Consider the following 11156-nt stretch of genomic DNA (forward strand, 5'->3'; position numbering starts at 1 on the left):
TCATACTGTTCATTTTTTGGCTGCTGGCAGTCAACATGCTATTAACTATTAACAACGTGGACACCTGTACATATATACAAATTTTAAGTATTAATACTAATATTAATTTGTAGTATTAGCCGTATAATTTTATCATAATATTATGATATGCTGCCAAAAATAAAATTCAACGAATTTAATTTGGTGGACCTTCATCAAAGTTTTAAAAACATGACAGGGACACCTCCATTCACGACAGGCATTGATCACATTTTGACACTTATATGAGATAGAGAGAGGCACTGCTCAGAGCTACATGAATTGCAAGAGTTGCAGGAAGTTTCAATAGGCTGCCTTTCGCTTGAACAACTGATAATTTTTAACAGCAATGCATATTTACATTAACAACATAAGAAGCTGGCACTCTGTGTTAATTATTTGCTTTAAGTGTGTGGAGAGAACAAGCTGCTAAGAGATCTTGAGATTTTTGAGCCAATTGGCAGATGATTCCACAGCGCACTCCCTTCCCAAAAAGGATCTGATGAATTGTAGAACAATCAGATTACTGTACTCTATAGAAGATTACTGTACTCTATATAGAAGCTACTGACTTTCAAAGTTTGAAACAGCATCGAGAACATCAAAATTGGCAGACAAGGCGAGATGCTCATTGCCAAATTTTCAAATGTGCCAATATTTATGTGTCCTCATCATCGCCGCCGCTGCTGTCTGAGGAGGCATCGGACCGCGCATCCTGCCAGTCCGAGTCGGAGCTGGTGCCGCTGTCCAGGTTTGTGAGGTCGGCGTGCAGCGCTTCCACAGCATTGCCTGCCATGCCGCCCAAGTGCTGATACTGTTCAAGCTTGGAGAGGAGCACCACCTGCTGCCCGAGCTGGAAAGCTTCAAGGGCTGCATGCACACCCGCCTCCCCCAGCTCCGCCGCATGGGGAACTTGTCGGGCGCTGGGCAGGCGGCGCTCTCCCCTCCCAGCGGCTTGCTGCACTTGCTGGGCGTAGTGCTCATAAAACACTACCATATCCCTGGCCTCACGCCGCACGATGGTCATCTCTTCGGAGCACCGCTTCAAGCGCTCCTGCTGCTCCGCCAGCGCGGCCAGTTTCCTAGCCAGCAACCCTGCCTGAGCAGATTGTCGCTGCCACGGCAATGTGTCTACCGCGAGCAAGCCAGGGGCGGTCAAGCGCTGGCAGTCATACTGCGCTCCCTGATAGTCCCCAGGGGCGGCATGCCAGCGCCGCAGCTGAAGGATGTCATCGCTGACTTTGGACACGATGGCTTCCATCTGGCGCCGCAACCGCTTCAGGCTAGTGCGCTCACGATATGCCGCTGTCTCCAGCTGTCTCTGTAGGGCGTAGTAATCCACGAACCTGGCTGCAATGGAAGCATGTAGCTGCTGAATCATGAACCTCTTCCGCTGACCCCCTATCTCCTGGTACAACCGGTCTGCCTCCACCCACCGCAGCTGTACCCGGTGCCTGCGCTCCCACGCTGCCAGCTTGCCCTCAAGGACTCGGCGGTGCTCATGCCGCATTTGCTCGGAGAGCGATTGCTGCCCCTCAGCTGCGAGAGTCACACTGCCACCCAGCGCGTACAACTCCTCCAAGCAGCCTTGGTAGTGGTGCTCCCATGTAAGACGGGCCTGCGAGTAAGAATCCTGACATCAGTGATTCATGCATCTTTATGTATCTTCCAAAGGTGTGCATCCCATTTGCTCTTTACAAAAACTCCACCAGTATGCACATCCTGTCATGTCTTGTCCTGTCATGTCATAAGTCACATGTCAAATGTCCTATCATGTCATATGAACAAGCACCAGTACAGCCAACTGAAGGTGCAGAGTGGAGCAGCACCGGGATGGTGGGCGCGCTTGTTGATGCCCCCTCAGACGATGTCTGCCGCTGCTCCCGGGCAGACCCCTGCGTGCAAAACAAACAATCTGCTTGCATACTTTCTTCTGAGGCAGCTCTTTACTCTGAGTCCTCTGAGCACCTCCTTCTCACTAGCATACCCATTGATACTTATTCCATGCTAGAGAAGAGCCTTCAAAAAGGACCAACACACCTCTGCTTCGTCACTTGCGCCTGCACCAGCGCCGCCTTGGAGAGGATCCTGGCCTGCCGGTGATGGGACGCCTCCTGAGCCACCGCCACCCTGCACCTGATTCATCAGCCAATAAGCGAGCATGCAAAGCATTGCAGACTGCAGGATATATCAAGATGGCATCTCCCCAGAGAATCAGTAGAGACAGGTGCAGCAACTAGGAGGGGTGCATTTTACCTGCAACTCGGGGGCTTTGATTTGGGCAATCTCCTGCTTGAGGGCCCCCGTGGACTGCCGCAGTTGTGCCAGCAGTCGAGCAGCCCTCCTATGCCACTCAAGCAGCTGCTTGGGCAACCTGCGCTCCTTTTTTCGCTGCCAAGCCATCGCCTGCACATGGACCAACATTGTCACTTCTCGCACCTACAGGGTTACAAACTGCAACATCGAGCAAGGCTACAAGAGCTTGCATCATATGAAAGGAGAACTCACCAGGTCCGTCATGTAGTCCTCCCGCGTGGCAGTCGCCATGCGCTTCAAGATGTGTGCAAATTTCCTGTAATGTGCCCAAGCCTGTTCAATGTTGTCACCAAAGGAGTTTCCTGCCGCTAGCATGCGGCGGGCGCCATACTTTTCTTGGCATGCCGGAATGTGAGCCTTCACATGCCACGGCCCCACTGCCAGGCCAGGCATACCCTCCACGTTTCCTTGAACCATCCTGCCAGCACAACACATCACCATTCAAAGGGGACGCTGCTGTGCACTCCGACGAATCCACACACTCATAGCATGACTAGTACTAGACACTAGGAGTGAAATTGTTCCATGCAATAATTGTACAGGGCACATCTTGACGTAAACGCCAGGCATGATGGACGAAAGATTATACCTTCGCCAATATGGGTCAAACTGGCAAGCAATGTCAATGAAGAAGTACTTCAGATCCTTGCCCTCCTCAGGCTTGAACTCCTTCAGCAGACGCTGCAGGAGCAACTCGTAGTAAACAAAGCACTCCGGTGTGAACAGGTTTGCCGCCACGAGAACATACCCGTGGCGGCAAACTGCTGCTGCCACGCCCTACGCACAAGCACATGCGGGAGTGTCAGACCGGCTCCAAAGCACCAGCACATCTTCTTGTTACACGCTTTCCTGCCAAGCAAGGTACATCCTGCAGAGCTGCAATTTAAGGCTGCCATAACCCTACCCCTTGTTGAACTCGCCAGATCCAAGCAAGACCCAATCAACCGTGGGCATGGTATTCAGTATTTTTACCACCTGAAGCAAGGCACGCTAGGGTGCTGCCAAGTATTACCCTTGCCAGCCGGGGCCAGGAAAAAAAGAGAAAAAAATCATGGATATATGAGATGCATGCCAACATCAGTAAGCGCAACAAGATCCCAGAAAAATGCGAGGAGACTCACTTGCACATATAGGCGCAGCTGCGTGTCTGAGGCGGTTGGCGTGGCAGCAACGAACTGAGAGCAGACCGGCCGCTCCAGCGCCGCCGGGTCCAAGGCCTTCCGTTGAGCGAGCAAGGCCTTCACCTCTTCATCAGCAATGAAGGGGCTATAGGGCAGCTTCGGCTGCAGGAAATCAGAGGCTTTGCCCGCCGCCCTGAGCTGCGTGAGTCCCAGGCAGGCGTCAGCAATGGCTGCCACGCAAGTGCGAAAGCAGCAAGGACACTGCACAGTGGGGCCCCCGGAGGCACGACTGTCCAGAGATTCCTGGGTCGCCGGGCCCACCTCAGCTGCATCTCTGCCAGTTTGAGCCGCGAGGCTGCCTGCTTCCATTTCTGGTGGCGATGACGACGCTGCTGCTTCCCTCTGAGTGTTCTCCTGGGGCGGCGGCGGCTGGCCGAGCTGCAAGTCTGAGTCACCGCTGAGCCCTGCCTCCGAACAGATGGGCTGCACGCCAAGCCTGTTGAGGTCATGTGTGGCGATGTCCATTCTGCGCCACTGTCTGACCGCCACTGGGAGGTTCCTCCAGATATTTTTGGGCAGGCCACTCAGTTGCCCGTACGGCACACAGCCGTTCCTGACGTGCACCTCCTCCAGGGCGCTAGTCCAGGCGACCATTGAGGTTGGGCTGGCGAGGCTGAGCTCATGCGTCTGCAACATGAGCGCTCCAGAGTAGTAAACCAGCGGCCTCTGTGGCGTTGCAGGAAAGCATCCCATGCTCACAGGATCGACTGTGAAGGCGGCACTGCACCCGCCACACCTGAATGCTGGGGGGCTGACCTCTGTCCTGCCGCTGATCGAGACATACACAAGCCTGCTGATCGTCTCCACCTGCTCCCACACTGATCCCACCCTCCCAGCCTGACTGCATGGACTGCAAGCGGGCAGGGCTGCTCTGGCAGCTGTCAAAAACTCTGCCTGCAGCTGCTGCTTCAGTGCTGCTTGGCGTGCAGGCTGACCAGCTTGGAAACATGTGTTCCTGAATACATTGTCATCAAAGCACGCATCCCATGCTTGGTGCAGCCGTCTATTATCCTCTTGAGCTGCCTGTTTCCGCAGACGCCGGCGTGAGGGCGGAGGCTGATAATAGGCAGCAGCGGCTTCTCCATCTCCATCTGCAAAGCCATCCTGCTGTTCTTCCTGCTGAGCTGTGTTTCTTGCAGGGATCCGCCAGGATGGAAGGGCGCTGGCCGGCCTCCGGGGTCCCCTCGGTGCAGATGTTGCCACAGTGCTGCCTAGGTTCCTCCCAAATCTGCGGCCTGGCTGCAGCAGAGCAGGAGTGTCGGCTGATGGTATCACCTTGACACTGACCCTCCACCTCTTGTTCCTGACCATTCGTCCTGCATGAAGTCATCACACAACGGTTTCTGCAAGTGATCCACCAGGACATTAAAGGAATGAGAAGTACATCAGCAGCATGCCTTCTAGTACAAGTGATACAACTATCCTTACAAGCACCTGGGCTACTTGCTACTCTTTGGGGTGCACAGTCCTCTCCAGATGCTCCTCATCAGATTGGCATTCCAAGCAAAGCCAGGTCAGGGCAGACACCCACGGCTACTCACAGCAGCAGAGGGATCGTAACGCTCACCAGAACAATTGAACTTGATGTTGGTTTAGATTGTAGACGACTTCAGTGTCTGTCCGGTGCATCAGTGCTCAATTCAGGTGAACGCTCTGTGTTGCCTGCACGCATTTCATTTCAAGGAATTGGCTTGGCAGGGCATGCAGTCACTACGAAAGAAGTAGACATGCACGTCGATGGTCGTGACATTCGATTAGCTGAGTCCAAACAAGTCAAGGATGGGGATGCCAAAAAACCGGCAAAAGTGCGAACCTCACATGGCCAGCGACAGAAGACTTCAAGAATTCGTTTAAATTACTCCCATAAACATTTGCGGCCGTCCCACCCCCCTTTCAAATCCTACTTTGCAACGGTAACCTGGCAAATGGCATTGCTGTCTTCGCAGAAACGAGTAGCGCACGATCCTATAGATACAGGCTTGACCGAAATAATTAGCTTGACGGAGGTACTATGCAATGCTGAGATTGTTGTAGGTAAATCTGAAGGATGTGCAGCATTGCTTTTGTTATTGCACGCCCCGAAGGGGCGTGCTCAGAAAGAGAGCCAAATCCACTAATGTAGTGGAGTGCATGTCCACCAAAGTAGTGGATTTTGCCCGACAGAGTAGGATGCAAATTCACTTATGGCGCCATCTATCGATTCCTTTGCCGGACTGGTGCATATGATAGTTGCACGACCTATGGTGCAGTACATGCAAGCATTGCGAAATTAGTTCTGAGGGAGCCCACAGGTCTGGCTGATGCAACAAGGTGTCCACAGTCTCTTGCAAAGTTCATGTGCTCTGAATCCTTAAAAAGGGCAAGTATCATATGAACATTGTTGCGAAAGGAGATACAGCTGGCTTTTCCAAGTGTTGGGTGGTGTTAAAATAACACCGGTTTGTGGTAAGCTTCAGGGTTCAGCCGATGTGCAGCAGGGCACAGGGCTTAGGCGCGCTCGCCACGGATGCGGCGGGCCAGCTGGATGTCCTTGGGCATGATGGTCACGCGCTTAGCGTGGATGGCAGCCAGGTTGGTGTCTTCGAACAGACCCACCAGGTAGGCCTCAGCAGCCTCCTGCAAGGCCAGCACTGCGCTGCTCTGGAAGCGCAGGTCGGTCTTGAAGTCCTGGGCAATCTCACGCACCAGGCGCTGGAAGGGCAGCTTGCGGATCAGCAGCTCCGTGCTCTTCTGGTACTTGCGGATCTCACGCAGGGCCACGGTACCAGGGCGGTATCTGCAAGCAGTAATCGTGGTTGTTAACATCACAGCTCACATCATTCAAAGATAGCCAACGATTGCCCATGGTTATCAAATGTAATTTGCAAGGCTAGAGGCAGGAAGAACTTCGTGGACAATTATTGTTGACCATATTTGAGCAGTGCAAAGCCCAAAGCAGCTTGCAGGAAACAATTTTGACATCAGTCAAGCCCATCGCCATACAAAGGCAGTCTAAACAATGTCCCGGGAGCCTGCGATGAAGAACAACGAGCAGATAATAAAGCACACCTGTGGGGCTTCTTCACGCCTCCGGTGGCGGGTGCAGACTTGCGAGCTGCCTTGGTGGCCAGCTGCTTGCGGGGCGCCTTTCCTCCGGTAGACTTGCGGGCGGTCTGCTTCGTGCGAGCCATTGCAACTGCTGGTTCTCAGGAATACAACAGGCTTGTCTGATGTGCTGGAGAGGAGAAAATAGCTTTTGCTTAAAAACAGGAAACTGTTGCCTTTTGAGCTGAAGCCTGTGAGGTGATAGGGAAATGCCATTGAAAAATCAAAGTTTCCGGACCGCCATTCGGCTGATGACATTACTGGCCTCTTATTGGCTGAAAGAGGCACCAGCCAATCAGAGTCCAAAGATGCACATGGTCAATCCTCAGCTTCTGAGTTCCTCCCAGACCCACATCCAGCCATAAAAAGCATGTCAATTTGCCATTCAGCCAAACATTCTCTGATTTTCACAGCTTTCAGCACTCATCCAAGCACCCAAGCAAACCTCAGCAACCATGTCTGGACGCGGCAAGGGCGGAAAGGGCCTCGGAAAGGGTGGCGCCAAGCGTCATCGCAAGGTCCTCCGTGACAACATCCAGGGTGAGGCTGCTGCTCACATCTGCCTTTTTTTCTTTCAGAATTTCTGGATGATCATGATGTCGTGTAGGAGCTGGGCTGAAGAAGTTGCTGACTTTGTCAAGAGTTTTAGTGTGCGATGTTGTTAGGCAATCACCTCGCTGTGGTCCTGTCTTAGATCTCTTCTTGTCACTTCAATCATTTAGTTTGCTTTCTCGAAACAACCTGAGGTTGAGTAGGCAGTGTGCTGCTGTGTTATGGTTGTCCTGCATCTTCACATCCCCATCAACTAAAACTCATCTGTGTGCTCCACAGGCATTACCAAGCCCGCCATCAGGCGTCTGGCTCGCCGTGGAGGCGTGAAGCGCATCAGTGGTCTCATCTACGAGGAGACCCGCGGCGTGCTCAAGGTGTTCCTTGAGAACGTGATCAGGGATGCTGTGACCTACACTGAGCACGCCCGCCGCAAGACCGTGACCGCCTTTGACGTCGTGTACGCGCTCAAGCGCCAGGGACGCACCCTGTACGGCTTCGGTGGATAGGCTGCGCTGTCCTGCAGGATCCCCAGCAACCCACAACCCAAACCGGTGTTATTTTAACACCACCACCACATTGGAAACCTTGAGCCTCTGCTGTGACATGACCTGTGATGTGAGTTGTGATTACTGTGCAATACTTACTGAGGGCATGACCATGCAGCGCTGGTTAACTCTAGCCTTAGGATAGCTTTGAGTTTGCCAATCAGAGTTCCTCCATGTCACCGGGCGCTTCTTATTTTTCATTGAGGACAGATCTTTCCTGCAGCCTGGCACATGGCTTTGGACAGAGCTGCAGACATTCCTGATCCAGATTTGCACTGCCCTTCTCATTATGAACACATTGACTGTATGTCACATGATGTGACATGAGCCCCAGCAAACGCTAACGGTCTGCATGGCGGGCAGCTTGACTTTTATGAACATGATGCTGATACTGTACAGCACATGTGTTGATCATGATCAGATGATTGTTTGAGAGCTGTAACATCGAGACTAACCCTACAGATACTGTTGACATCAAGATCCTAAGGTGTAAGATTACACAATGACTGCTTGTAAATACAGAAGGTCAACTTGCTCAGCAGGCTATGAATCCAAGGCGGAATTTGATATAGCTGAGACAGTCTGAGATGTGAGAAGGCAGGACATCAAATGTAGCAAACTGCACGTGCACAAAATCCCCATCACAGCTGTACATGTAGCCTGCTTGCGAGCTCATGTCTGGTGGCTTGAGCCACCAGTGCCCAAAGCGATTCCATATCCCAATGCATTGACTGCTGCCTCCATGCTCTGCCGCTCAAACCCAAGTCACATTCTGCAATTGTTCTATGGCGTTCTAGGGACCTGCCAGGTTTGAAACAGTGTTTGTGTTTCAATTGTTGAGTTTTGTCAGTCAGACCAATGCGTGAACAGCATTCATTACTCGGCTTGTCAGCAATCACAGGACTGCCCTCAGGGCCCACTAAACTGCTTGCAGCACACTGATAGATAGTGCCAGAACTCATTTGTTGCTTTCCATTGAAGTGGTGGTGTTAAAATAACACCGGTTTGGGGTCTGCTCAGCGGTGCCTGCAGCTGGGCTGCTTAGGCAGAGGTGAACTTGGTCACGGCCTTGGTGCCCTCAGACACGGCGTGCTTGGCCAGCTCGCCAGGCAGGATGAGGCGCACAGCGGTCTGGATCTCGCGAGAGGTCACTGTGGGCTTCTTGTTGTAGCGGGCCAGCTGGGCGGTCTCAGTGGCAATCTTCTCAAAGATGTCAGTGATGAAGGAGTTCAGGATGGAGATGGCCCTGGATGAGATACCGGTGTCGGGGTGCACCTGCAGCAGTGGCACAAAATGCCTGTCAGGTGATGCTGATTATCGTCAGATAGAGACAACTGCTCCTGGCCCTTCACAGATGCACCACAATGACAACCGACCTTCATCCTCCTTTTCCGCGACATTACAGCTATACAATTGCGCACTTTTAATTAAATATGCACGTTCTCGTACCATACAGGCCCCTATGCATTGCGATATTAATCTTTGCAATTAGCATCGCAGGAAAAGTTAACAACGTGCAGAGAGCTGTGTTTGCCATTCGAGCTTGTGAAAGATTTCTAAAGAATCATCCCAGTAGCCTCACCTGCTTCAGGACCTTGTAGATGTAGATCTTGAAGGACTCGACCTTGGCCTTGCTCTTCTTCTTGCCACCGGTCTTGGCGGTCTTGGCGACCTTTTTGGCGGGCTTCTTCTCTGCCTTGGGAGCCATGGCTGCTTGTTTGTGAGTGCGGTGAATAAAGCTTGATATTCACGAGGGCGGTGGAAGAAATTTGCTCGGTTTGAGCTGGAAATGCTGAACACAAGGTTCATATCTTGCCGGGTCACCTGACGGGCCAATCAGAGCTCAGCATTGAGGTTGTATACAACGCACGCGAGTGCTGGCCGCTGATTGGCCCGACGCAGGTCCGCAGCACTCAAGACCGATTCAGAGCAGAAGCTGCACTCAAAACGCTCTGCAGAATTCCGATTTACTCACATTCGCTCTCTTCTCAGCTTCCAAAAACCCTCAAGCGAAACATCTGCCACCATGTCTGGACGCGGCAAGGGAAAGACAGCCAAGAAGTCGGTGTCCAAGAGCACCAAGGCAGGCCTGCAGTTCCCCGTGGGCCGTATCGCCCGCTACCTCAAGAAGGGAAAGGTGTGCATGTCTGGATGTGCCTTCGCAATCGCCTGAAATCGAGTATGTGTGCCTGTCCTGAGATGTCTCTGTTGTGATGCTTTGACACTTGAGATGCTATGGCAAATATGGTGGTGCCTGTGCTTGTTACTTGTTTCTTTCGTGATTCAGCAATAATAGAAGCTTGGTCTTCGCACTGTCATCGCTAGGCTGCCCACGTCCACATCAATTTGCTCCTCATCTCAGATGGCTCTTTTGGGAGTCGAAAACTCTGCTGAATGCCGCCCCTAACATTGTGATGTTCCTGCATCGCAGTATGCCAGCCGCGTGGGTGCTGGAGCCCCTGTGTACCTGGCCGCAGTGCTGGAGTACCTGGCAGCTGAGATCCTGGAGCTGGCAGGCAACGCTGCCCGCGACAACAAGAAGACCCGCATCGTCCCCCGCCACATCCAGCTGGCTGTGCGCAACGATGAGGAGCTGAGCAAGCTGCTGAGCGGCGTCACCATCGCCTCCGGCGGTGTCCTGCCCAACATCCACTCTGTGCTGCTGCCCAAGAAGACCGCCAAGAAGGAGTAGGCAGCAACAGCTGCCCGCTTTCTGGAGGACACTGTCCCAACCACAAACTGGTGTTATTTCAACACCACCATTAGGATGGAAAGCTGTTCCTGCAGTTGCTTACGTCACCACAACAGAGACCCTCAGATTATGGTCAACAATGTACATCATGTTGGGTGATGGCCGTGATGGCTGTTCAGATTGATTACATCCCTGTACCTACAACCCAAAAACTTGGGTCTACCATTGGTGGACTACCAAGTGTACATTATTCAGCACCAGTGCTGCTGCACCTCAGTTGCAGAGTGCTTGCGTGGGCGAACAAATATATTAAGATCATCTTCTGCATGAATTTTCAGTCCTCACAACTACAACCATATAGGACATGTTTGCAGCTCAGACTTGAATTGCGGAGTCTCAATTTAGGTTGATAAGGAAAGTTCATGCAGCAAACAGGATTGTCTATCTATCTGCAAGCAGCACTGTTTGTAAGCTGAGTTATGACACTAGTGAGTACTCTACCAGATGATCATAACAGAAAACCATATTGTGAACTCACGATGCGATTTTCTATGACACTGATTGCTAAGGAGTCAAGACCACGATGCTCATCGAAGACCCAGTAACCTGATTAAGCAATTTGATCCCAACCAGTATCGATGCTCTTTCACAATAAACCTGTCACAAATCTCGGTTGCAGCGGTGTCTGCCTGGCTGCAGCTGCCACTGCTGAAGTTCCTAGACAAGTGTCTCTGTGCGGCAGGAGCTCCTCTTGGCACTGCTCAGCGA

The 11156-nt window shown here is 52.3% G+C and overlaps 6 protein-coding genes across 6 annotated transcripts; 2 read left to right on the forward strand and 4 right to left on the reverse strand.

Annotated features, from left to right (window-relative positions):
- Window positions 1–344: 344 nt before the first annotated feature.
- Window positions 345–2425, reverse strand: COCSUDRAFT_53875 (hypothetical protein). Its single transcript, XM_005646346.1, has 4 exons — window positions 2275–2425; window positions 2059–2148; window positions 1848–1913; window positions 345–1636 (listed from the first exon to the last, which is right to left on the reverse strand). The coding sequence occupies exons 1-4, from the start codon at window positions 2419–2421 to the stop codon at window positions 677–679; spliced, it is 1263 nt and encodes a 420-aa protein (XP_005646403.1). The 5' UTR covers window positions 2422–2425; the 3' UTR covers window positions 345–676.
- Window positions 2426–3925: 1500 nt separating this feature from the next.
- On the reverse strand, window positions 3926–5546 carry COCSUDRAFT_29832 (hypothetical protein; the record flags this gene model as incomplete). Its single annotated transcript, XM_005646347.1, has 3 exons — window positions 5329–5546; window positions 5083–5177; window positions 3926–4831 (listed from the first exon to the last, which is right to left on the reverse strand). A coding segment is annotated over exon 3 (900 nt), but the record flags the coding sequence as incomplete, so codon positions are not given.
- A 456-nt stretch (window positions 5547–6002) lies between these two features.
- On the reverse strand, window positions 6003–6685 carry COCSUDRAFT_17246 (histone H3; the record flags this gene model as incomplete). Its single annotated transcript, XM_005646348.1, has 2 exons — window positions 6003–6291; window positions 6564–6685. 2 exons carry the CDS (start codon window positions 6683–6685, stop codon window positions 6003–6005), a joined length of 411 nt encoding a protein of 136 aa, XP_005646405.1.
- Window positions 6686–7054: 369 nt separating this feature from the next.
- Window positions 7055–7657, forward strand: COCSUDRAFT_17033 (histone-fold-containing protein; the record flags this gene model as incomplete). The annotated part of the gene is made up of 2 exons (XM_005646349.1): window positions 7055–7139; window positions 7431–7657. The coding sequence occupies 2 exons, from the start codon at window positions 7055–7057 to the stop codon at window positions 7655–7657; spliced, it is 312 nt and encodes a 103-aa protein (XP_005646406.1).
- A 1083-nt stretch (window positions 7658–8740) lies between these two features.
- On the reverse strand, window positions 8741–9386 carry COCSUDRAFT_9247 (putative histone H2B; the record flags this gene model as incomplete). The annotated part of the gene is made up of 2 exons (XM_005646350.1): window positions 8741–8971; window positions 9279–9386. Coding segments are annotated over 2 exons (339 nt in total), but the record flags the coding sequence as incomplete, so codon positions are not given.
- A 336-nt stretch (window positions 9387–9722) lies between these two features.
- COCSUDRAFT_37153 (histone-fold-containing protein) lies at window positions 9723–10388 on the forward strand (the record flags this gene model as incomplete). Its single annotated transcript, XM_005646351.1, has 2 exons — window positions 9723–9833; window positions 10128–10388. 2 exons carry the CDS (start codon window positions 9723–9725, stop codon window positions 10386–10388), a joined length of 372 nt encoding a protein of 123 aa, XP_005646408.1.
- Window positions 10389–11156: the final 768 nt, after the last annotated feature.

This window comes from Coccomyxa subellipsoidea (genome assembly GCF_000258705.1).
Source record: "Coccomyxa subellipsoidea C-169, whole genome shotgun sequence".
Classification (NCBI taxonomy): domain Eukaryota; kingdom Viridiplantae; phylum Chlorophyta; class Trebouxiophyceae; family Coccomyxaceae; genus Coccomyxa; species Coccomyxa subellipsoidea.